At 44.8% G+C, this 26,929-nt stretch overlaps 1 protein-coding gene across 2 annotated transcripts in view; it reads left to right on the top strand.

Moving 5' to 3' along the window:
- Positions 1–3,723: 3,723 nt before the first annotated feature.
- The window catches only part of cers3a (ceramide synthase 3a), a 106,602-nt gene continuing 83,396 nt past the window's right edge, over positions 3,724–26,929 (top strand). Inside the window, exons 1-2 of one of the 2 annotated variants that reach the window (XM_078241592.1) lie at positions 3,724–3,993; positions 23,319–23,492. In XM_078241592.1, the coding sequence (XP_078097718.1) occupies positions 23,320–23,492 (173 nt within the window). In that variant the 5' untranslated portion in view covers positions 3,724–3,993; position 23,319. Of the gene's footprint in view, positions 3,994–23,315; positions 23,493–26,929 lie in introns of both variants that reach the window. The other variant, XM_078241594.1, reaches the window with a different exon arrangement.

Raw genomic sequence — 26,929 nt, 5'->3', positions numbered from 1 at the left:
ATTCAAGACTACCCCAGATATTAATCTGATAACCCCTCTGTGAATTGCTTCCAACACATTTGCACCCTTCCTTAAATAAGGAGACCAATTCTCCATATGTGGTCTCACCAATGCCCTCTATAAATGAAACATAACCTCCCTTAGTCTTGTAAACAATTCCCCTTGCAATAATATATTAGCTTTCCTAATTGCTATTCCTAAATACTAACCTATTACATACAATTCATCTGCTAGGACACCCAGATCCCTCTGCATCTTGAGCTCTGCAATCTCTCACCATTTAAATAATAAGCTTTTTATTCATCTTGCCAAAGTGGACAACCTCACATTTATGCACATTTGCCAGATCTTTGCCCACTCACCTGAACCATCTATATCCTTTTGTAATCTCCTTATGTCTTCACAACTTATTTTCCGACCAAGATGAGCAATTTTATCATCAGTGCCTTCATCCAAATCACTGATCCCCTGTGGCACACCACTCATTACGTCTTGCCAATCAGAAAATGATCCGTTTATGCTTATTTTTTTAGTTAGCCAATTTTCAATCCATGCCAATATATTACTCCCTGCACTGTAAGTGGACTGTTGGGTCTGTTCTTTGTGCTGTATGAAATAGCAACAATAAAAGGCAAATTAGAGAACACACTAATGATACTAAGGCCAGAAACTTGTTAAACACATCCATGTTACAAAACAAATCACAAAAACACTCTGACACAAAGCCCCCAACACAGAATGACAATGAATCTCAGCAGTCATTTTGTGGATTATTGCTGGTTGCACTGGATCATTTTATGACATGGTTTAATTCATGGCCTATTTGTGATCATTTTCTGTATTGATGGCAGGCTGAACACATAGTGGAATGAGTGTGAGAGCAGAAAGTCCTGGTCCATGCTGGGAGTAATGACATAGATTAAAGTTCATCTGAATTGGTGCAGAGGAGTTAATGGAGTTAGATCCTAGCTTGGAAAACAGGACCTCAAGGAAGACCAATGCAGAGCTGGAGCAGGTAGGATGTACTTGCATTCTTTAGGCACTGGATGTTTCCAGAAGAGACACCTCACTTTCATCTGAACCCAAATTGCTCAATATCCATGAAGTGTAAATGGGATAATAACGTGCCAGAGTGGGAAAGGTTTGAGACTTGATGGTGATAGTGAAGCTATCAAATCGGGTTGGCTGAAATGATGATGACTACAGGAAAAACGGCTATGTAATGTGATTGATTTGATTTATTATTGTCACATGTATTAGCATACAGTGAAAAGTATTGTTTCTTGTGCGCTATACAGACAAAGCATACAGTACATAAAGAAGGAAACAAGAGAGTGCGGAATATAATGTTACAGTCATAGCTAGGGTGTAGAGAAAGATCAACCTAATGTGAGGTAGGTCCATTCAAAAGTCTGATGGCAGCAGGGAAGAAGTTGTTTTTGAGTTGGTTGGTACGTGTCCTCAGACTTTTGTATCTTTTACCGATGGAAGAAGATGGAAGAGAGTACGTCCAGAGTGCATGGGGTCCTTAATTATGCTGGCTGCTTTTCTGAGGCAGCGGGAAGTGTAGACAGTGTCAATGGGTGGGAGGCTGGTTTGAGTGATGGACTGGGCTTCGTTCACGACCTTTTGTAGTTTCTTGCAGTCCTGGACAGAACAGGAGCCATACCAAGCTGTGATACAACCAAAAAGAATGCTTTCTATGGTGCATCTGTAAAAGTTGGTGAGAGTGGTAGCGGACATGCCAAATTTCCTTAGTCTCCTGAGAAAGTAGAGGTGTTGGTGGGCTTTCTTAACTATAATGTTGACATGGAGGGACCAGGACAGCTTGTTGCTGATCTGGACACCTAAAAACCTGAAGCTCTTGGCCATTTCTACTTTGTCTCCATTGATGTAGTAAGAAGTCTAACAACACCAGGTTAAAGTCCAACAGGTTTATTTGGTAGCAAAAGCAACCAAATAAACCTGTTGGACTTTAACCTGGTGTTGTTAGACTTCTTACTGTGTTTACCCCAGTCCACGCCGGCACCTCCACATCATGACTTCCATTGATGTAGACAGGGGCATATCCTCCACTCCGCATCCTGAAGTCGATGACTATCTCCGTTAAAGTAAAAATGTATTTATTAGTCACAAGTAAGGCTTACTTTAACACTGCAATAAAGTTGCTGTGAAATTCCTCTAGTTGCCACAGTCTGGTCCCTTTCGGGTCAATGCAGCTAACCAGCACGTCTTTCAGAATGTGGGAGGAAACTGGAGCACCCAGAGGAAACCCACAGGGAGAACGTGCAAACTCCACACAGACAGTGACCCAAGCTGGGAATCAAACCCAGGTCCTTGGCGCTGTGAAGCAGCAGTGCTAACCACTGTGCTACATTGAGGGAGAGATTATTGTCATTGCACTCGTTCACCAGATTCTCTCTCTTTCCTGTACTCCGCCTCATCATTGTTTGAGACCCGACCCACTATGGTGGTGTCATCAGCAACAGTTTCAGAAGAGTGGAAGGCCAATGAAATTTTCTATCACAGTTCCAAAACATAATGTTCTGGGATGGAGGGAAGGAACTGTATTTAGACAGAATGTAAATGGGTCGGGATAAGAAATACGAATGGTGCAACTGCTGATCTTTATTACAGATCATCAATCAGTGCAACAGTGAATGTGGAGATCTGCAGAAATTTCAGAGAGAAATGCAAGAAAAATAGGATGTTAAGACTGGGTGATTTTAACCATCCCAGGACAGACTGGAATGAAGGTAATAAATGAGTTTTTTTAGGATGCACCCAGGACTGGTTCCAAATGGGGAATAAGCATTGCTTCATTTAGAGTTTGGATCAATAACTGTTGTGAAAGTAGGGGAACATTGGGAAATATCAGCCACAACACAGTTAGGTAAGAACAGAAAAGGACAACAAAGTGAAAGATAAGGATAACAGCAAAATACTACAGGTGCTGGAAATCTAAAATCAAATCCAAGTGCTGGAAATTCAGCAGGTCTGGCAGCCTCCGTGAAGAGAGAAACAGGATTAACATTTAAAAAAACACAACTTCTTCAAAATGAAACCACACACGTGTCTCTGTTCCCAGTCCTATGAATCCTGTGTCTAAATCTCAGCAATCCTGTGTTCCCAGTCTCAATTCCATAAATCCTGTGTCTAATTCCCAGGAATCCCGTGCCTGCAGTCTCAATTCCATGAATCATGTGTCGAAATCCCAGGAATCCCATGTTCCCAGTCTCAATAAGAGTTTTAACAACATCAGGTTAAAACTCTTACTGTGTTTACCCCAGTCCAACGCCGGCATCTCCACACCCAGTCTCAATCCCGTGTTCCCAGTCTCAATTCCATCAGTCCTGTGTTCCCAGTCCCAGGAATTCAGTGTTCCCAGTCTCAATTCCATGAATTCTGTGTTCCCAATCAGCCCCAAGAATCTCCTATTCCCAGTCTTAGCCATGATGTGGAGATGCCGGCGTTGGATTGGGGTAAGGAATACCTCAGTCTTAGCCCCCAGGAATCCTGTGTTCCCAGTCTCAGGAATTCTGTGTTATCTCAGCCACAGGAACGCTAATCCTACATTTCCTTCGCAAATTCTGGAGCATCTGAGAGCTTTCCCAGTCCTTTCAGCGATTGGCAGCACGCCCCCGCCCTTGGACCAGGACCAGCCTCTACTTGTACACATTCTACTGTTACAGGTTAAAAGTCCCATGATTCTTCAAGCTCACTTTCCTTCCAATATTTCACATCCAGTGCTGAATTGGGCCTTTATAGGGCAGTCCGCCCGTAAGCTATTGTTCAGGCTATGCGTCAGGTTGGTGAGAGGCAACAGCATTAACGGAGGGAGGGCGTGAACTCAGGAACTTTCAACCAAGCTCCCTCCTTACTGGGCTGTACCCATGTGAGGAGCCGGGCCGGATAACCAGTGTTTAAACAGAGCAGAGCTCACTGCTCCCTGCCAGCCCTGGGTTAAGGAATTTTGGGAGCCACGATTGCAAGGTGAGCTACAAGTGTTGTTTCTGTACTCCCAATCTGAAATCACATCCAGATCGGTTTGAAGTCAGTCTCCTGGGTGTACCATGTGGGCCCAGAAACGGAATTACAGATGAACCCACCAGCAATGTGCCGACTGGCTGGAATTCAAGGTTCGATTTGTTTAACCTCCCCCGCACCCCCCCCCCCCCACCCGCCCCGGGGTGTATAGACAGAGAATAATTTCGGTTACACTGCAGGGTTTAAACTTTCACTCCTGCCTGGATCAGCGTGTTTTAGTTTTTTACTCTGGGTTGAAAGATTCTCAAAGGTGTCTTAAGTTTCAGGGCGTGTGTGGGGCTGTTTAAATTACTGTATGAAGCAACACTGATTCTACAAGAATGAATGCGGCAGAAATGTGTACAGAGCAGCAGCTCCAGGAAGTAACCCAGTGCTCAACAGGTGGGGACGGTGTGTGAGTGAGCAAGGAATGCAACTCCAGTTTGAATAGCTCACCCAACCAGTCCAAATGCTGGGACCCTCTGGGAAGAAGCTTCTGGAGCATTCTCCAGTCGGGGTCCTGGGACATTGTTTAGTGAGAGAAACTCCGTCCTAATGTGTTCATTGCTGAGATTAATCCCCTCCCCCGGGGCTTAGTTTGTAATTTGAACTGCAGGTTGGGGAAACTTCATGATGAGGAGGCGGGTTCAAGTCCCCGGTTAACCAGGGAAACCGGTTTTTTGAGTGGGAAATCTGTGTGTGTGCCGGAACATCCCTGATACAGAGAGATTGTGGCCACAATCTGTGGCGTCTGGCTTTTCAGATTTGTACTCATTATGGTCAAATTGCCCAGTGTTACAGCAGCAGGTAAAGCGCTGGACTGGGAATGTGGTTACACAGCATTTAATCTCAGTTTCACTTCTGATCGTGGGACCTTCGAAAATTCGTGAACAAAATTGGGAATCTTTCCTAGTCAGGCTGATAAAAGCCGGCACCACATCCTTGTGGCTCTGGAATACATGATGTGGAGATCCCGGCGTTGGACTGGGGTAAACACAGTAAGCAGTCTAACAACACCAGGTTAAAGTCCAACAGGTTTATTTGGTCGCAAAAGCCACTGTAGACTGATAGCCAGGTTCCGCACACATGAGGACGGCCTCAACCGGGATATTGGGTTCATGTCACACTATCTGTAATCCCCACAACCTGCCTGGATGTGCAAAATCTCACTAGCTGCCCTGTCTGGAGACAATACACATCTCTTTAACCTGTGCTTAATGCTCCCCCCACTCACATTGTCTGTATCTTTAAGACTTGATTAGTTGTAAAGGCTCACATTCCAATCATTATTCATGTAAATTGAGTTTGTGTCTTTGTGCCCTGTTTGTAATCAGAACTCCCACCCACCTGATAAGACCATAAGACCATAAGACATAGGAGCGGAAGTAAGGCCATTCGGCCCATCGAGTCCACTCCACCATTCAATCATGGTTGATTTCAACTCCATTTACCCGCTCTCTCCCCATAGCCCTTAATTCCTCAAGAAATCAAGAATTTATCAATTTCTGTCTTGAAGACGCTCAACGTCTCGGCCTCCACAGCCCTCTGTGGCAATGAATTCCACAGACCCACCACTCTCTGGCTGAAGAAATTTCTCCTCATCTCTGTTCTAAAGTGACTCCCTTTTATTCTAAGGCTGTGCCCCCGCGTCCTAGTCTCCCCTGTTAATGGAAACAACTTCCCTACGTCCATCCTATCTAAGCCGTTCATTATCTTGTAAGTTTCTATCAGATCTCCCCTCAACCTCCTAAACTCCAATGAATATAATCCCACGATCCTCAGACGTTCATCGTATGTCAGGCCTACCATTCCTGGGATCATCCGTGTGAATCTCCGCTGGACCCGCTCCAGTGCCAGTATGTCCTTCCTGAGGTGTGGGGCCCAAAATTGCTCACAGTACTCCAAATGGGGCCTAACCAGTGCTTTATAAAGCCTCAGAAGTACATCCCTGCTTTTGTATTCCAAGCCTGATGAAGGGACAGCCTGTTCCGAAAGCTCGTGGCTTTTGCTACCAAATAAACCTGTTGGATTTTAACCTGGTGTTGTTAGACTTGTTGCTCTGGAATACAGTAGCCGTTTCTGTAACCTGTATATCCTCAGTATTGATCAGTCTGAGGTCAGGCTACACATTTGGTGATGATGTCACTCAGTGATATTGGGTCGCAATGGCTGTTTTTTATACACTCCCAGCCGGCTGCTTTTATCGTCTGGGAGGTGGATTATCTGCTCACATTGTCTGCTATCAATCCCAGAGTTACCCTTTACTAATCTGAACCCTTTCCAAGAGTTTTACAGCACAGGGAGATGTGTAGGTTTGGACAGGCCATGCTAAATTTCCCCTCAGTGTCCAAAGATGTGCAGTTTAGGGGGATTAACATGGAAAATGTGCAGGGATGGGAACCTCTTTGAGTCAATGGCCAATGGCCTGCTTCTGCACTGTAGAGGTTCTATGATAAGGAAGATGCCCTTCGACCCATCATGGTTGTGCTGGCCAACAAGTGCCTGTCTGTTCTTATCCCCCAGTTTAATGAGTCAGTTCACCTTTGCTGTAACATCACCTCAAAGGGTTAAATTTCCAATCGGGCGCTGGGACATCACATTTCCCCTGGCTTCCTACCCTGCCCCCCCCCCCCCCCCCACCCCCCCACCCCCCCACCCCCACCCACACTTCGAAAGAGGAGGAGGCCATTGAGCCCATCTAGCCTGGTCCTTCATTTAATTAGAGTACAGCTAGAGCTGTAACTTAACTCCATCTACCCACCTTGGTTCTGTAACCCTAAACGCTCCTGCTTAATGAAAATCTATCAGTTTCAGTTTTAACTGATGGCGGGGGGGGGGGGGGGGGGGGGGGTGAAAGAATGCCAGATTTCTATCACTCTGTATGAAGAAGTGCTTCCTGACATTGCCCCAGAATGTATACTTCTAATTTTAAGGCTGTGCCCATTTTTCTGGACTCTTGTACAGGAGGAAGTGGTTTCTCTCTCTTACCTTATCCAGTTCTTTAACAGTTTTAAATACCTTAAGTAGGTCATCTCTTAATCTACTATAATTAGGGGAATATTGCAAACCCTGAGTCCTGAGGCTTGTGACAGCAATGACCTTGAGGGAGTGCAGTGCAGACCATGGCATCAATGGTAAAGGGACTACTCCAGGCATAACAGCAAAGTGCATTTGTTCCATGTTGAAATTCCACAATCGGGATAGACAGGTATTTCATAACCATAATCTTGAGTCCCGTCTCCCCGGTGCCAGGGGAAAGGACATCATGGAGACAGTGCAGAATATTCTGTGGAGGGAAGGGAGTGAGCCGAAAGTTGTGGTACACGGTGATGCCAACAACAGAGAAGGCGAGCATACTCAGATTTTCAGGAACTAAGGAAGAAGTTTACAAAGTAGGAGGTCACGAGTAGTAAACTCTGGATTACTCCCAGTGCCACATGCTTACCAGAGTGGACATAGGAAGATAGGGGGAATGAGTGTGCAGAAAGGAGGGCTTTGGATTCTTGGAGAATTGGGAACAGTTCTGAAGCAGGAGATATCTATACAAGTGGAAGATTGAACCTCAATAGAACAGGAACCAATGTCCTTGTGTGGAGGTTTACTAGTTGTTGATCAGGGACGGTTTATCAGCGAGGGATAGACTCCAGCACATAGAAGTAGAAAAGAGGAATAAGTACGTAAGGGAATGCGTGTGCTGGGCAGTTCTGAAGAAGGAAGTAGTTCAGTATTAGATAGGAGCAGACTAAGAAAAGTTACAAGGAACACAAAAAACGTTGCATGTACGTAAATGCACCAAGTGTGGTGAATGAGGTTCGTGAGCTACAAGCACAAGTAGCAGTGTGGGAATACAATGTAGCAGCATAACAGAAATGTGGCTTAAAATAGTGAGGACAATGTGGTTACTATTCATGGTACAAAGTGTTTATAAAAGTTAGAGAAGGATAAAAGGGAGGTGGGGTGGCAGTACTGAATAGGGATAACATTGTAGTTTTGGAAAGAGAGGGTGTCCTTGAAGGGGCAAGGACAGAGTCCCTCTGGTTAGAATTATGAAGCAAAAAATGATACGATCACACAATTTTGGTATTCGAAGGCCTTCAAATAATAAGAGAGAGGTGAAAATCTGCAGGAAAGTCACTGAGTTGTACAAGAACTTTAGAGTGGAGACTTAAAAAACCCAAATATCGATTGGGTGAAGATTAGTGTGAAAGGTAAGAAGTGGGTGAATTTTCTGAAATGTGTTCAGGAGAACTTCCTTGCTCAGTATATTCTCAATCCAACTAGAAAGGAGGCACTGCTCAATCTGGAATACTGTGTACAGTTTTGATCCCCTTACTTGATAAAAGATATAATTGCATTAGAAGCAGTTCAGAGAACAACATGCATATGAACATACGAATTAGGAGCAGGAGTAGGCCACTCAGCCCCTCGAGCCTGTGCTGTCATTCGGTAAGATCATGGCTGTAGCCGCAACTCCATATTCCGCCATCCCTGATAACCTTTCACTTGAATGATTCCTGGGGTGAAGGGGTTATCTTATGAAGAAAGGTTGAATAGGTTGGACCTGTACCCATTGGAGTTTAGAAGACTGAGAGATGGTCTTATTGGAACATCTAAGATCCTGAGGAGACAATGGAATAGTTACTGAGAGGATGTTCCCATTTGTGGTGTGGACTAAAACTGGGGTGGGGGGGGGGGGTGGTAGTTGAGGGTTGGGATGGCAAACAGGAAAGTGTAGTTGACACCACAACCAGATCAGCCATGATCTATACTTCTGCTCCAAAATCCTATGTTCCTGGGATTGAGGTGAGGCCAATTGCTGTGGGAGAACACTTGGGTAAGAGTGATCATTGTATCAAAAGGTTTAGATTAATAATAAATAGCAAAGAACAATTTAAAATGGAATTTCTAAATTGGAAAAGGGTTAATTTCAAGAGGATGAGAGGGGATCCAGCCAGTGTAAATTGGAAAAATAAAGACTGAGGAAAATCTATTCCGGCACAATGGGTGAGTTTTAAGGATACGTACATCAGGCAAAAGCTAGGTATGTTCCAACAAGTGGGAAAGTTACAGGAATCAAAACCAGGGCTCGTTGGATGATGACGAAGATAGAGAATATGCTTAAGCCAAAAAAAAGAGGGTGTATGCTGCACCCGACATGCAAATTCTTCAAGCAAGAACCAGGCCGAATACAACAAATTGAAAGGGAAAATAAGACTGGCAGAGAGATTATAAATAGAACAGTGATTAACATAAAAGGGAACCCTAAAACTAGGGTAGTAAGAGGCAGGGTAGGTCCTGTTAGAGACAAGGAGAGTGATATATCCTTAGAGATGCAGAGCCAGGCTGGAATACTTAGTGAGTGTTCATTAAGAGGATGCTGAAAACATCTCTGTAGAAATGGAGGTAATGGATGGAGTGAAGATTGATAGAACATACTGGATGGGCTGGCTATGCTTCGATAAGTTTCCTGGTCCAGATGGCTTGCATGGGGTTGGAGATGGTGGAAGGGCTTGTCATCATCTTCCAAAATTCCCTAGATGTGGGGGGACAGTTGTAGAATGGCAAATATCACACCCTTCTTCAAGAAATGTTGTCCTAGTTACTGGAGGCTGGTCAAATTTTCATCCGTGATGAATAATGTTTCTAAAACACTAATCAAGGAAAACAAATTCAGGCACTTGAATATAGAGTAATATTTCAAACTTGGAGGTGTGGAAAACAGTGAGGATGATACCAGTTGACTACAACAGGAGATATCTAGGGTAGTAGAATGGGCAGACGAGTGGCAAATGAAATTTAATACAGGCGGCACGGTAGCACAGTGGTTAGCACTGCTGCTTCACAGCTCCAGGGTCCCAGGTTCGATTCCCGGCTTGGGTCACTGTCTGTGTGGAGTTTGCACATTCTCCTCGTGTCTGCGTGGGTTTCCTCCGGGTGCTCCGGTTTCCTCCCACAGTCCAAAGATGTGCGGGTTAGGTTGATTGGCCAGGTTAAAAATTGCCCCTTAGAGTCCTGGGATGCGTAGGTTAGAGGGATTAGTGGGTAAATATGTGGGGGTAGGGCCTGGGTGGGATTGTGGTCGGTGCAGACTCGATGGGCCGAATGGCCTCCTTCTGCACTGTAGGGTTTCTATGATATGATTTCTATGACAGTGAAGTGTGAGTTGATCCTTTTTGGCAGAAGAGATAGGGAGACACACAGTTATAAATGATGTGAAGAGACGGAGAGACATGTGGATTCATGTACTAGATCACGGAAGATGGCAGAACATATTAAAGAGGATAATTTTTTTTGTTCAATGGAATGTTGACTTTGCTAGTAAGGCAAGGCCACCGCTAATTATCCTTGAGCTGAGTGGCTTGCTCAGCCATCTCAGAGGGCAGTTAGGAGTCAACCACATTGTGTGGCTCTGGAGTTATAAGTAGGCCACACCAGGTAAATATGGCAGATTTATTTCCCTAAAGAACGTTAGCGAACCAGATGGGTTTATACAATAATTGACAGTTTCTTGGTCACCATTAATGAGATTAGCTTTAGATTCCAGATTCACTACTTGAATCCAAGTTCCACCAGCTGCCCAGGTGGGATTTGAACCCATGTACTTACAGCATTAGCCTGAGCCTTGGAATTAGCAGTGGAGTGACATTACCACGACACCAACATCAGGGGCTCAGTTAGCTGGTATGTGATACAGAGCGTCGCCAACAACGGGCTCAATTCCCAGACCAACTGAGGTTAAGACCCACCTCCTTAACCTTGACCCTCACCTGACTTGTGCGACCCTCGGGTTAAATAACCATCAGTCAGCTCTCCCTCTCAAAAGGGGAGAGTGGCCTATGGTCCTTTGGGACTTTGGTGACTTTCACTTCACACCATCATTCCCCCCAGGAAAGCATACAGGATGTTCACAGAATCAAAGAATCCCTACACTGCACAAGAAGACCATTCATCCCATCGAGGCTGCACCGATTCAGATCCTCTCCGCTACCTTATCCCCGTTACCGTGGGCATTTGCCATGGCTAATCCATCTAGCCTACGTATCTTGTGACATTGAAGGGGCAACTTAGCATGGCCAATCTACCTGTGGAAGGAAACCAGAGTGCCCGGAGGAAAGAAAACTCATGCAGACACGGGGAGAATGTGCAAACTCCACACAGACAGGCACCCAAGGCTGGAATTGAATCTGGGTTTCTGGTGCTATGAGGCAGCAGCGATAACCACTGTGCCACCCTTTAACTTCATAAATAGAGATGTGACTGCAAAATAGGAAAATAATGCTGAAGCTCTGTAGCATTGTCCCCAGGTCTGATCATCACACTTTCCGAAAGGATGTCCACGTTCTGGGAGGGTGAGACCAGAATGGAGAATGGTTTCAGGGTTGAGGGAATTTAGCGACTATCTGAGGCACTCAGTCTGCGGATTTGTGACGGGGATACAAATGCAGGACTTGTTTGCAGTTCAATCGTGTGTTACAAGAGACCTTGTTTCCCAGACCTCTCAACTCATCAGTGTCTATGGACACACTCAGCAGCACAACAAGGACACAAACTGTTAAAGTTTAGTTTATTTATTAGTGTCACAAGTAGGCTTACATTAACATTGCAATGAAGTTACTGTGAAAATCCCCTAGTTGCCACACTCTGGCGCCTGTTCGTGTACACTGAGGGAGAATTTAGCATGGTCAATGCACCTAACCAGCATGTCTTTCAGACTGTGGGAGGAAACCGGAGCACCCGGAGGAAACCCACGTGGATACGGGGAGAGCGTGCAAACCCCACATAGACAGTGACCCAAGGCCAGAATTTTATCCGGGTCCCTGGCGCTGTGAGGCAGCAGTGCTAACCACTGTGCCACCATGTCGCCCCTGTCTGCATTCCCTAACACAGGGTGCTTGACGAACTTGTTGGATTTTTATGAAGATGTGACTAGTGCGGTTGACGGAGGGGAACCGGTGGATGCGGTGTTTTTGGATTTCCAAAAGGCGTTTGATAAGGTGCCTCACAAAAGGTTGCTGAAGAAGATTGGGTCACACGGAGTTGGGGGTAGGGTGTTAGCGTGGATTGGGGATTGGCTATCCGACAGGAAGCAGAGAGTCGGAATAAATGGGTGCTTTTCTGGTTGGCAGATGGTAACTAGTGGCGTGCCGCAGGGATCGGTACTGGGGCCTCAACTATTTACCATTTATATAGACGATCTGGAGGAGGGGACTGAGTATAGGGTAACAAAGTTTGCAGACGACACAAAGATAAGTGGAAAAGTGAATCATGTGGAGGGCGTAGAAGGTCTGCAGAGAGATTTGGACAGGCTGAGTGAGTGGGCGAGGATCTGGCAGATGGAGTATAACGTTAACAAATGCGAGGTTATTCACTTTGGAAGAAATAATAGCAAATTGGATTATTATCTAAATGGAAAAAAATTACAACATGCTACTGTGCAAAGGGACCCTGGGGGTCCTTGTGCATGAGACGCAAAAACCCAGTCTGCAGGTGCAACAGGTGATCAAGAAGGCAAATGAGATGTTGGCCTATATCGCAAGGGGGATAGAATATAAAGGCAGAGATGTCTTGCTGCATCTGTACAGGGCATTGGTGAGGCCGCAGCTGGAATACTGTGTGCAGTATTGGTCCCCTTATTTGCGGAAGGATAGTGCAGAGAAGGTTCACCAGGTTGATACCAGAGATGAGGGGTGTTGATTATGAGGAGAGACTGATCAGATTGGGTTTGTACTCGCTGGAATTTAGAAGGCCGAGGGGAGACCTATAAGATAATGAAGGGGCTGGATAGGGTAGAGGTGGAGAGATTCTTTCCACTTAGAAAGGAAGCTAGAACTAGAGGGCACAGCCTCAAAATAAAGGGGGGTCAGTTTAGGACAGAGTTGAGGAGGAACTTCTTCTCTCAGAGGGTGGTGAATCTCTGGAATTCTCTGCCCACTGAAGTGGTGGAGGCTACCTCGTTGAATATGTTTAAATCACGGATAGATGGATTCCTGATCGGTAAGGGAATTAGGGGTTATAGGGATCAGGCGGGTAAGTGGAACTGATCCACTTTGGATCAGCCATGATCTTATTGAATGGCGAGGCAGGCTCGAGGGGCTAGATGGCCTACTCCTGCTCCTATTTCTTATGTCCTTATGTACTGTTGGTGACATAAGCCCTACTCACTATTCTCAAACATCAACCGCCTTTATGAACTAATAGGGTTTCAACCCCATCAGGCTGCAGTTGTTTTGTGACCACAGGCACAGATCATCAGAAATTCTAGAAAAAGTTTCCATTTATACAATTTGTTCCCCAACCTTGACATCCCGAAGGTGAAAATTGCAAACTCTCTGCACACAGCAAAGCCCCACAAATAGCAATGAAATAAACAGCTAGATAGAGGGTGGCACGGTAGCACAGTGGTTAGCACTGCTGCTTCACAGCGCCATGGACCTGGGTTCGATTCCCGGCTTGGGTCACTGTCTGTGTGGAGATTGCATATTCTCCCAGTGTCTGCGTGGGTTTCCTCCGGGTGCTCCAGTTTCCTCCTACAGTTCAAAGATGTGCGGGTTAGGTGGACTGGCCATGCTAAATTGCCCCTTCGTGACAGGGGGGATAGGGCCTGAGTGGAATTGTGGTCGGTGCAGACTCGATGGGCTGAATGGCCTCCTTCTACACTGTAGGATTCTATGTGATGTGGTGTATCTGGATTTCCAGAAGACATTTGACAAGGTGCCGCACCAAAGACTGCTACATAAGATAAAGGTGCACAGTGTTACGGGTAATGTATTAGCATGGATAGAGGATTGGTTAACTAACAGAAAGCAAAGAGTGGGGGTAAATGGGTGTTTTTCTGGTTGGCGATCAGTGACTAGTGGTGTGCCTCAGGGATCAGTGTTGGGACTGCAATTGTTTACGATTTACATCGATGATTTCGAGTTGGGGACCAAGTGCAAAATTCGCAGATGACACTAAGATGGGTGGAAGAGCAAAGTGTGCAGAGGGCGCTGAAAGTCTGCAAAGGGATATAGATAGTCTAAGTGAGTGGGTGAGGGTCTGGCAGATGGAGTACAATGTTGGTAAATGTGAGGTCATCCATTTTGGTAGGAATAACAGCAAAATTGACTATTATTTAAATGGTAAAAAATTGCAGCATGCTGCTGTGCAGAGGGACCTGGGTGTCTTTGTGCAGGAATCTCAAGGAGTTGGTTTGCAGGTGCAGCGGGTAATTAAGAAGGCAAATGGAATTTTGTCCTTTATTGATAGAGGGATCGAGTTTAAAAACAGTGAGATTATGTTGCAGCTGTATAAGGTGCTGGTGAGGCCACACCTAGAGTACTGTGTATAGTTTTGGTCTCCTTACTTGAGAAAGGATATACTGGGACAGGAGGGGGTGCAGAGGAGATTCACTAGGTTGATTCTGGAGTTGAGAGGGTTGGCTTATGAGGAGAGACTGAGTAGACTGGGGCTATACTTATTGGAATTCAGAAGAATGAGGGGAGATCTTATAGAAACATATAAGATTATGAAGGGAACAGATAAGATAGAAGCAGGGAAGTTGTTTCCACTGGCGGGTGAAACTAGAACTAGGGGCATAGCCTCAAAATAAGGGGATGCAGATTTAGGACTGAGTTGAAGAGAAACTTCTTCACACAAAGGGTTGTGAATCTGTGGAATTCCCTGCCCAGTGAAGCAGTTGAGGCTACCTCATTGAATGTTTTTAAGGCAAGGATAGATAAATTTTTGAACAGTAAAGGAATTAAGGGTTATGGTGAGCGGGCAGGTAAGTGGAGCTGAGTCCACGAAAAGATCAGCTATGATCTTATTGAATGGCGGAGCAGGCTTGAGGGGCCAGATGGCCTACTCCTGCTCCTAGTGCTTATGTTCTTATGTGATAATTTGTTTCAGTGATGTTAGTGAGGGATAAATATTGACAATGCCAAAATGGGAGAGGTTACGATGGAAATGAGGGGCATATTACCTGCCAGTGACGGATTAGCTGAATTCCTTTGCTCTTTAAGTAATGTTACAGAATCCTTTACAACCACCTGAGAGGACAGATTGAGCCTTGGTTTCATGTTGCATCTGGCATCTCCCTCAAAGTGGCACTGAGTGAATGATGCATATTGTTCCTCACAACTGCCACGATTCATTCAACTCAAAATATTATCTCTGCTTCTCTCTCCACACATGCTGCCAAACCTGCTGAGTCTTACCAACATTTTCTGTTTTTATGCCATGATTCATTCATTTGACACCAATCCATGCATCTGTAGTTGGGATTGAAGGCAGTAACTATTTAATTGGAAGGAATTTCTGTTCCTCCAGTACTGCATGTCCGGTAATTTAGTAACAATAGAGGAATGCAGAAAGGTGATGCTGAGGTAGAACAGGGTGTTGTCAGCATACATTGAAAACTAGGGGAGTTGGTGCAGTGGTGTTGTCACTGGACTTGTAATTCAGAGAGCTGAGGTAATGCACTGGGGATCCTGGGTCGAATCCCAGATGATAAAATTTGAATTCAATAAAAATTTGGAATTAAAAATCTATAATGATGATCATGAAGCCATTGTTGATTGTTGCAAAAACCCATTCATGTCCTTTAGGGAAGGAAATCTGCCATTATTACCTGGTCTGACCTACATGTGGCTTCAGACCCACAGCAATATGGTTCACTCTTAAATGCTCTCAAAGTGATCCCTGGGGGGCAATTGGAAATGGGCAGCAAAGATTGGCCTTGTTAGTGACACCCACACCCTGTGAAAGAACAGGAAAAAACATTGTCTTTTCCAGGTGGTGTCACCGTGTAGATGAGAAACATAGAACATAGAAAAACTACAGCACAAAACTACAGCCCCACAAGTTGTGCCGAACATATCCCTACCTTTTAGGCCTACCTATAACCCTCCATCCTATTAAGTCCCATGTACTCATCCAGGAGTCTCTTAAAAGACCCTATTGAGTTTGCCTCCACCACCACTGTCGGCAGCCGATTCCACTCACCCACCACCCTCTGTGTGAAAAACTTCCCCCTAACATTTCCCCTGTACCTACCCCCCAGCACCTTAAACCTGTGTCCTCTCGTAGCAGCCATTTCCACCCTGGGAAAAAGCCTCTGAGAGTCCACCCGATCTATGCCTCTCAACATCTTGTATACCTCTATTAGGTCTCCTCTCATCCTACGTCACTCCAAGGAGAAAAGACCGAGCTCCCTCAGCCTATCCTCATAAGGCATGCCACTCAATCCAGGCAACATCCTTGTAAATCGCCTCTGCACCCTTTCAATCTTTTCTACATCCTTCCTGTAATGAGACGACCAGGACTGAGCACAGTACTCCAAGTGGAGAAATAGGAAATGGGAAAGAACTGATCCTTGGGGAGGGGACATCAGAGGTGATGGTCAGGGAGCTGGAAGAGAAGACATTGCAGATGATTCCATAGCTACAATAGTTAAATAAGAATGGAAGCAGGTGAGAGCAGCCCCACCCAGCTGGACAACAGCTGAGGGAGAGGTTGGAGGTGTGGTGTGGTTAAACCATGCCAAAGGCTGCAGACAGATTGAGAAAGGAGAGTTTACTTTTCAGTCACACAGAATGTCGTTGTTCACCGAATTTTAAAAGTAATCCTCCTCTGGTTCCTTTGGCAGTAATTTTCACTTTGTGTTTCTGTTTACCATTCCTCCTAGCAGAGTGGGAATTATTTCTCCTTATTTACTCTGTCTAAACCCCATCTCCAAATAAGCAAAGAATGAGAATGAGGGGTGATGCCTTTGGGATGTCACCTTTTGCTGCTTTTCCTCCATACCCAGAACCTCCAAGACCTCTGCAATAAAGAGTCAAAGGGGATTGTTTCAATGTCATTCTTCCAGCTGCCGTTGCTGAGCTGGATTCTCTGCAGTTTTCTCGAGGCAGCAGATAGTACAGGACAGGTGTCGGATTAAAGAATACAGAGTAATTGTGATTCAAGCACCCAGTTCTGAGAGTGTGGAGACCCCCGGTCGAAGGGAACAGGCACGTAATTCTTCATCCAGGCTGATGTGGCAACAGTCCTGACTGGAGGTGCCCCGACCCTCCAGAAACATTATCCTTTTCTGTAACCCCCCCCCACCCCACCCACCCACTGAAGCCGCTCTTGAGCAACAGTTGTGAATTGGTCTGTATTTGTGCCTCACTTAAGTTTGGACCTGGTTCACTTTTAGGGGAGAACCACGGCCCTCAGGGAGCTGCTGGTGTGGACTAACATAAAAGTTTAACATTTTGTCATGAGCTCTGCGACGCAGTCTCTGTGTGGCTACACCCAATCCTTTTAGAGTTTCCGGCCTTCTGTTTAACCTTGCACTCAGCCCAGTGTGGTACCTGCTGTTTACTTACTGATTGGAATTGGAATTTGTTTGTTTTACTCATAATTGGTTCAGTGGTGGATATTTTAAAATCTAAACCACAAATCAAAGTTCAAATTGAAGTGCATTTGGTGATTGGTAACTTTGATATTCCTCATAACAAATACAGTCTTCAGCAACAAATGTGAATCTGCAGAATGTTTTATTATTTATTCACGGGAGGTGCACGTCGCTGGCATTAATTGCTCATCTCTAATTGCCCCTTGAGAGGTGGAGGTAGTGAGATGTCTTCTCAAACCTCTGCAGTCTGTTTGGTGTAAGTACACTCACAGTGCTGTTAGTCAGGGAGTTCAACGAATGATCCAGTTGCAGTGAAGGTCCAAGTCAGGATGGCGTGTGGCTTGAATTTCCAGGTAGTGATGGTGTTCCTATGTGTCTGTTGCCCTTGTCTTTCTAGGTGGTAGAGGTTATAGGTTTGGAAGGTGCTTTCGAAGGAACCGCAAGTTGCTGCAGCACATCTTATAGATGGTACACTCTGCTGCTATTGTGTACCAGTGGTGGAGGGAGTGAATGTTTAAGATAGTGGATGGGGTGCCAATCAAGTGGGCTGCTTTATCCTGGATGGTGTCGAGCTTCTTGAGTGTTATTGAAGCTGCACCCATTCAGATAAGTGGAGAATACGCCATCATGCTCCTGATTTGTGCCTTGTCGATGGTGGACAGGATTTTGGAGATTAGGAGGTGAGTTAATTGCTGCGGGATACCGAGATCTGACACATTCTTGTAGCCACTTTGTTTTTGTCTTTGGTCGAGAATAACCCCCAGGATGTTGAAGGTGAGGGATTCAGAGATGGTAATGCTGTTAAACCTCAAAGGGAGATGGTTAGATTCCCTCTTGTTGGAGATGGTATTATCTGGAATTTATGTGGCTTGAATGTCACTTGCACTTATCAGCTCAAGTTTGAGTGTTGTTCAGGTATTACTGCATGTGGACCACGGACTGCTTCAGTATCTGAGGAGTTATGAATGGTGCTGAACATTGTTCAGTCATCAGCGAACATCTCCACTTCTGACATTCTGTTGGAGGTCAGCTGAGGGAGGGTGATAGAAACATGGAAACTAGAAGCAGGAGGAGGCCATTCGGCTCTTTGAGCCTGCTCCACCATTCATTTTGATCATGGCTGATGATCAAATTCAATATCTTGATCCCCCACCTTCCCCCATATCCCTTGATCCCTTTAGCCCCTAGAGCTATATCTAATTTCTTCTTGAAATCGAAGTTTTGGCCTCAACTTTTTTCTGTGGTACTGAATTCCACAGATTCACCACCCACTGGGTGAAGAAATTTCTCCTCACCTCAGTTCTAAAACGTTCAACCCTCAAACTACAACCCCTAGCTCTGGACTCCCCCACCATTGGGAACATTCTTTCTGAATCTACCCTGTCTAACCCTGTTAGAATTTTAGAAGTTTCTATGAGATTCCCTCTCACTCTTCTAAACTCTAGTGAATATAATCCTAACCGACTTAGTCTCTCCTCATATGATGATCCTGCCACCCCAGGAGTCAGCCTGGTAACCTTCACTCCACTCCCTCTATAGCAAGGACATCCTTCCTCAGATAAGGACCCCAAAACTGCACATAATATTCCAGATGTGGCTTCACCAACACCCTGTACAATTGCAGGAAACTATCCTTATCCTTATACTCAAATCCTCCCGTTATGAAGGCCAACATACCATTTGCCTTCTTTACTGCCTGCTGTACCTGTGCGCTTACTTTCAACGACTGATGCACAAGGACACCAAGATCTCGCTCAGTGTCCACCTCTCTCAATTTACACTCATTCAAGTAATAATCTGCCCTTCTATTATTGCTACTGAGTGGATAACCTCACATTTATTCACATACTGCATCTGCCATGCACATGCCCACACACTCAGCCTGTCCAAATCACACTGAAGCATTTTTCCATCCTCCTCATAGCTCACCCTCTCACCCAACTTTGTATCATCTGCAAATTTGGAGATGATACATTCAGTTTCCTCTTCCAAATCATTAATGTATAATTATGAACAGTTGAGGTCCTAGCACAGATCCCTGTGAAACCCTTTTAGTCACTGACTGCCAATCAGAAAAAGACCCATTTATGCCAACTCTTTGCTTCCTATCTGCTAACCAGCTTTCTATCCATCTCAAGACATTACCTGCAATCCCAAGTGCTTTAATTTGACATAGTAATCTGTTATGTGAAACCTTGTCGAAAGCCTTTTGAAAGTCTAAATAAACCACATCCACTGGTTCTTAATGGTCAACTCTGCTAGAAATCCTACATAGTGGACTCTAGCAACTTCCCCAGTACCGACATTAGGCTCACTGGTCTATAGTTCCTTTTTTTGCTCTCTACCTCCCTTTTTGAATAGCGGGCTCACATTAGCTACTCTCCAATTTTTAGGAACTAATCCAGGGTTCAAAGAATTTTGGAAAATAACCACCAATGGATCTACTATTTCCAGGGCCACTTCCTTAAGTACTCTGGGATGAAGATTATCAGGACCTGGAGATTTATTAATCTTCAATCCCTTCAGTTTCCCCAAAGCCATTTCTCTATTAATGCTGATGTCCTTCAGCTCCTCACTCAAACTTGTTTCTCTCAGAACATCAGGTACATTATTCATGTCTTCCTTTGTGAAGACGGAACGAAAGTACAAATTTGATTCTTCGGCCTTTTCTTTGTTCCCCGTTATGAATTCTCCTGTTTCTGACTGTAAGGGGCCTACATTCATTTTTGTCAATCTTTTTCTCTTGGCATACCTATAGAAACTTTTACAGTCAGTTTTTCTGTTCCATGCTAGCTTACTTTCATACGCTATTTTTCCCTTCTTTATTAATCCCTTGGTCCTCCTTTGCTGAATTTTAAACTACTCCCAATTCTCAGGCCTATTGCTTTTTCTTGCCGGTTTGTATGCTTCTTCCTTGAATCTGATACTATCTCTAATTTCCCTTGTAAGCCATGGTTTGGCCACAATTTCCTTACCACGTTTGTGCCAAACAGGAATAAACAACTTCTGGGGTTCACCTATTCATTCCTTAAATGCCTGCCTTGCTTGTCCACTGTCTTTCCTTCCAGTAATGTTTCCCAGTCCATTATGGCCAATTCATGCCTCATGCCATCATAGTTACCTTTATTCTGATTCAGGACCCTGGTCTCAGAATCAACTACATCACTATTCACCTTGATAAATAATTCTGCCATATTATGGTCACTCGTCCCCAAGGATTCTCTCACAACTAGATTGCTAACTAATCCTTTATCAATGCACAACATCCAGTCCAAGGTGACCTGTTCCCTTGTTGGTTTCTTAACATATTGATCCAAAAAACCATCCTGTATGCACTCTAGAAATTCCTCCTGTATCGTACTGTGACTAATTTGACACTCCAAATCTATATGCAGCTTAGTCGCCCATAATCACAGATGTTCCTTTAACACATGCATCTCTGATTTTCTGTCTAATGCATTACTCAACAGTTTGGTGGTCTGTACACCATCCCCACCACTGTTTTTTGTCCTGTTGTTTCTTAACTTGACCCATACAGATTCCACCTCATCTATGCTAATATCTCCTCAATATCGTGTCAATGATAGCTGGGCACCAGGTGGTTTTCGTGCCCATGTTTGACCTGGTGCGATGAGACTTTGTGAAACTTCAGCACTTTATGGAATCAACTAGAAATTAGAGGGAGATGTACAATTACCATAGGAACAGTCTATAAATCCCAACTTGGTGATAAAGTTACAATTGAGGAGCTCAACAAAGGATCCATGGTGGTGAGGACAATTTTCCACAGGTGACTGGGCAGGGTGTGCCTTTGTTGTTTTTGGTATCTAGGTTGATGCCGGGTAATCTCTAGGTGACTCTAGGTTTGTGAGGCCATTTAAGAGAATTGTTAAGAGTCAAACAATTGCTGTGGCTCTGGAAGGCCAGACCAGATAAGGATTGTAGATTTCCTTCCCTAAAGGAGATTAGTGAATCAACAATCTGGTGATTACATGGCCACCGTTACTGAGACTGGCTTTCAGTTTCTGATTGATTAATTTAGTTTTAATTCCACCAGCTGGCATTTGGGGATTGCTTTGTTGTCTGGAGTCTGAGTCTAGCTCTCTGGATTACTATTCAGTGACCGTCCGAATTTGCTACTGTTCCCACCACAAAGAGAGCAATTTGTAAATGTTCCTGGGAATTATTCAAATTCCTCGGTTTGTATGCTGGAAACAGAAGGTAAATGTGTATCCTCACTGCGATAGGACAGATCACCCGGCACATGGTCAGTGTAATAACCTGGAACAGGAGGACAATCCCCTCCCTCTGACAACCACTGTCTTCATCACATCACAGCAGCCTAACACAGTGCCCCTCGATTCTCAATTCAGCAGCCCTGCCAACAATCACTGCCTCATTTTGCCAGTATGTCTTAGCCACTGTTGTGAATTGATATGAAGAGTATTTGCCTCTGAGCTGTCTCTGAGGCCAGAGTCAGGTTGCTCTGTGATTCCTTTGCAATTCCAGATTTTCGCCCTGCTCCGGCTATTGTTGTGATTCAGCTCATCTGAAATACAGGAAACAACGCTCGGATCAAAATCCAGCGAGCACAGATACTTTATAAAATTCAGGGAAGCAGTCTTCCCGTCACTGCCTCCCCATTCACCATTCATGGACTGGCAGTTCCCAGCACACCTGTAAGAAGGTTGTTGTTTGAAATTCAAAAAAAGGTATTGTAAAGAAAGAGAATTAGAAAACTATTCACTGTCATAGAAATAGTTTGAAATTTTCAATCCTTTGTGCAAACAAATGTAAATGCTAATGACAGTATTTTTATAGAATCCCGACAGTGCAGAAGAGGCCATTCAGCCCATTGAGTCTACACCGACTCTCTAACAGAGTGCCTTATCCAAGCCCTCTCCCTCTCCCTATCCCTGTAACCCCACACACTTACCTGCCAATCCATCTAACCTACGCATACTGGGACACTAAGGATCAGTTTAGCATGGCCAATCAACCTAACCCGCACATCTTTGGTCTGTGGGAGGAAACAGGAGGACCCGGAGGAAACCCACGCAGACACGGAGAGACAGGCAAACTCCACACAGTGACCCAAGGCCGGAATCGAACCCAGCGTGTGAGGCATCAGTGCTTTTTGAAGTTGGTTGGAGCAATACTATTGCGACAGGGTTTAGGGTGGCACGGTGGCACAATGGTTAGCACTGCTGCCTCACAGCACCAGGGACCTGGGTTCGATTCCTGGCTTGGGTGACAGTCTATGTGGAGTCTGCACGTTCTCCCGGTGTCTGCGTGGGTTTCCTCCGGATGCTCTGGTTTCCTTCCACAGTCCAAAGATGTGCGGGTGAGGTTGATTGGCCATGCTAAAAATTGCCCTTAGTGTCCTGAGATGTGTAGGTTAGAGGGATTAGTGGGTAAATATGTAGGGATATGGGGGTAGGGCCGGGGTGGGGTTGTGGTCGATGCAGACTCGATGGGCCGAATGGCCTCTTTCTGTACTGTAGGGTTTCTATGATTTCTATGAGTCCAAAAGATGTGCCGGTTAGGTGCATTGGCCATGCTAAATTCTCCCTCAGTGTACCCGAACAGGTGCCAGAGTGTGGCGACTAGGGGATTTTCACAGTGACTTCATTGCAGTGTTAATGTAAGCCTACTTGTGACACTAATAAGTAAATTTTAAAAAGAGGAGAGAGCTTTTAACAACAATTCCCTGCCCATGTGCCCTGGGTATGGAGCAGGGTATCTGAATCGAGTAGAGACTGATTATTTTTGTTCCTTGTCTCGGTGTTGTTTACAGCAAACATGGCCAGCGAAGAATATTCAATAGAATCTGAAGATTGTGTAGGTTCTATTTAATGATGCAGTATGCAATATTAAAATGGGTAATTGATCAATTGTTGTTTATTTCCAGCAGAATGTTACAGACACTGAGTGACTGGTTTTGGTGGGATCACCTCTGGCTTCCCCGAAATCTAACCTGGGCTGATCTCGAGGATCGAGAGGGCTACGTCTACGCCAAGGTCTCCCATCTATATGTCACAGTCCTGTATGCTATTCTTCTTTTGGTAGCTCGACGCTTCTTTGAAAGGTAAAGCCCTTTACTTTGCCATTTCCTGTAGTGTCTGTGACAAGAGCGCATGGAAGTTCTGTTGATGATATAAGGAGACATAATGAGGTGATGCGCTATCAATTAGGCAAAAGACTACTTGTGTGCCAATACAACTGGAGGCTTTTATGCATAACAGAATCAGGAGCACATCCCAACAGGTAACCGACCCAAACTGAACAAGGGGGAGGAGACAGCCACCTTTATACTAGGTGACAAGGGGAGGAGCTGAGCCGGCAGGGGATGTGTCCAGGCATGACAAACACACAACGGTGGTCCAGGCAGGACAAAGGTACAACTGAAGTCTACCACAGAGGGCCTTCACAAAGCACCATTGCAACCAATGACTGCCTACTCCCATACACCACAGTTGTGATGGGCCTACTCTTGGGGAAGCAGGAGTAGACTATTCGGCCCATCGAGCCTTCTCTACATTTCAATTAGGTCATGACTGATATCTACCTTGAACACTATTTTCCCGCACTATCCCCATATTCCTGGATGTTGTTTATATCCGAAATCCATCAATTTCTGTCTTGAACGTGCTCAATGACTTGACACATAAATAGAAAGTGCTGGAAAATCTCAGCAGGTCTGACAGCATCTGTAGAGAGAGAATAGAGCCAACGTTTTGAGTCTGGATGACCCTTCATCACAGCTGAAGACAAAGAAAATAGGATGAGATATATACTGTAAAGGCTGGGGGGGGGGTTGTGTAATTGACCGCTCTCTATCCTTAACCCTGGCACCAGAGAGGAAACTACCATCCTGGAGTTGCATCTACATTCATTGAAATGCCTATCCATTCTCCTAGCTAATGAATCCCCTGTCATTGTCGCTCTCCACTCTGCTTTCTCCCCTCCTATGCAGCTAAGACACCTGTGGTGCAACAGACCTGGCGTTTGCTGCACTCCCCTGAGGAACCATCACCACCCTCACCCCTATCCCCCTCCACTCTCCCCACCTCCCATCCCAACATCCAAAATGGAAAACTAGTGAGCGAATGCGATCAACACTGGGGACTCCTGCACTACCTACCTTGCCCTCTTAGACTTCCTGGCTGCCACCCATTCCTTCTCTGTCTACATGTTCCTAGCCTGTGATGTAACCACCTCCCTAAAAGAGTGATTGGTTTCCTTCTGCTTTGATCAGCTGATATCATCTTTTGCTGCTATTTCAGTAGAGTTATCAGGTCTGAAATCTGATCGTGCTTGGACTGAATAAACATCATCTGAAAACCATTAAAGCTGGTGATTCTCTAACCGTGCCTTTGCTGTGGGCACATATCAGATAAGCCCTGAAATTATAACGCATACAGTCTGATATATATTTCACATGTGAAAAGCAAAGTGAGATTTATCAGAAATCTGGCTGTTTTAGAAATTAAGGATCTTTCTTTAAATGAATATAGCTCCCATGACACTGCCCTCAGTGATGGGTAGGCAATGACACCGAATGAATATGGTATTATTCAGCACGTCTCCCACAGCGCGTGCACTAGAAACATAGAAACATAGAAACCCTACAGTGCAGAAGGAGGCCATTCGGCCCATCGAGTCTGCACCGACCACAATCCCACCCAGGCCCTACCCCCACATATTTACCCGCTAATCCCTCTAACCTATGCATCCCAGGACTCTAAGGGGCAATTTTTAACCTGGCCAATCAACCTAACCCGCACATCTTTGGACTGTGGGAGGAAACCGGAGCACCCGGAGGAAACCCACGCACTGTGGAGCTCAGGCCCAGAGTGGGAGCAATCAACCACTATTGCAGTGGCTCAACTCTCCAAACCATTCAAGCTGGAATGCAAAGGCAATAAAACCTCAAAGCAATGGGGTCAATTTAATGAGCTCATGCTCTTGAAGGGAAGAAGAAAGCGAGGGGGGGGGGGTAGATGACAGAATCGGGTGCAGGCCTGTCATTCCGAATGTGATGTCACCAGTAATTAGTTTAATTTATTTCAGAACCTTCCGGCTGCTCTAGTTTCCTCCCACAGTCCGAAAGACGTGGGGGCTAGATGGATTGGTCATGTCCCTTAGTGTCAGGGAGACTAGCAGGGTAAATACGTGGGGCTATAGGGAGAGGGCCTAGGTGGGATTGTTGTCAGTGCAGACTTGATGGGTCGAATGGCCTCCTTCTGGACTGTAGGAATTCTATATGAGATTCTAAAAGGGAATGTTTATAACATTTTATGAATATTGCCATATGATAGGTTTGGGTAATCTAACATCTGTGTCCATAAACCAACAGATTTAATAATGATCAGGTCTGGAAGTCACAATACAATATTCCACTCAAGTTATCCTTTCAGCTTTTCATTGCTGTCTTTGATAGGAGTGCAATCTAGTTATTTTTGTTTATTTAAGTTTCGGAGTGATTGACAGGCAGTCCGTGTGATGATGTGGTTTATGTACAGTCCTGGGTCTGTAGCAGAGAGAAAAGGCTTTTGCAGAAAGCAGTTTAGCTTACAGATGAAGCCTGTGTGATGATACTGTGCTATTAATGTTTTTTATGTTTCTGAAGCGTGTTTAGAGTTCAGTTTTTTTTCTTAAAGCAGTTGGTATATCTGGAGGGAATGCAGCAGATGCTGGAAAGCAGGATAATTACTCATTTTAACCCTGTGGTGTTTACTTAGAAAAGAGCTAATTATGTTTTGTTTATAAATGAGAAATGACCCCTGCTTTTTTCTGATTAGAGTAATGGAGGGTGAGTTTAGTACGCAGTGTCCTACAATCATGTGATACTGGAAGTGGGAGGAGCTAGGTTTGTAGCAGAAAAGCAGTTTTTTCTGTACTCAGTTGCTGGAGAGGGCTGTTTAAAGTTAGAAGCCTACACACTGCTCTCTCTCTCTCTTTTAAAACTTTCCCTCTGCAAAGTTTCCCTGGAACCTTCATGGCTGTTACCAAAGTCAGAGCAAGTATAATCTGTGATTGCTAACTATATTTAAAGTGGGGTTTAAGTCTATGGTAGAAATTGGAACTGAAATAGTGATAAGTTGAAAATTAAGAGTTGTTTCTTTTCATGTTTAAAGATTGTTCAATGTTAAAAGTTATACTTAAAATTGTGTTATGAATAAAGCTTGGTTTTTTATAAAACAAAATTAATAAGTCAATGGCGCAAATAGAAACAAAAGGGTATGATTTGGTGGCGATTGCTGAGACATGGTTACAAGGGGACCAGGTCTATGATTTGAATACCCATGGGTACTCAGCATTTCAGAAAGGAAAAGGAGGTGGTGTAGCTTTGCTGGTGAAGAAGGGGATCAGTGCTGTAATGGGAAATGACATAAGCAAGGGGGATCAAGATGTGGAATCAGTCTGGGTAGAAATAAGAAATAGCAAAAGGAAGAAATACTTAGTAGGAGTAATCTATAGGTCCCCAAGCAGTAGTTCTGCAGTGGGGCACAGCATAAACCA

Source organism: Mustelus asterias, chromosome 24 (assembly GCF_964213995.1).
Source record: "Mustelus asterias chromosome 24, sMusAst1.hap1.1, whole genome shotgun sequence".
Taxonomy (NCBI): Eukaryota; Metazoa; Chordata; class Chondrichthyes; order Carcharhiniformes; family Triakidae; genus Mustelus; species Mustelus asterias.
The sequence above is the reverse complement of the archived record's forward strand: the minus strand, read 5'-3'. Positions and strand labels throughout refer to the sequence as shown.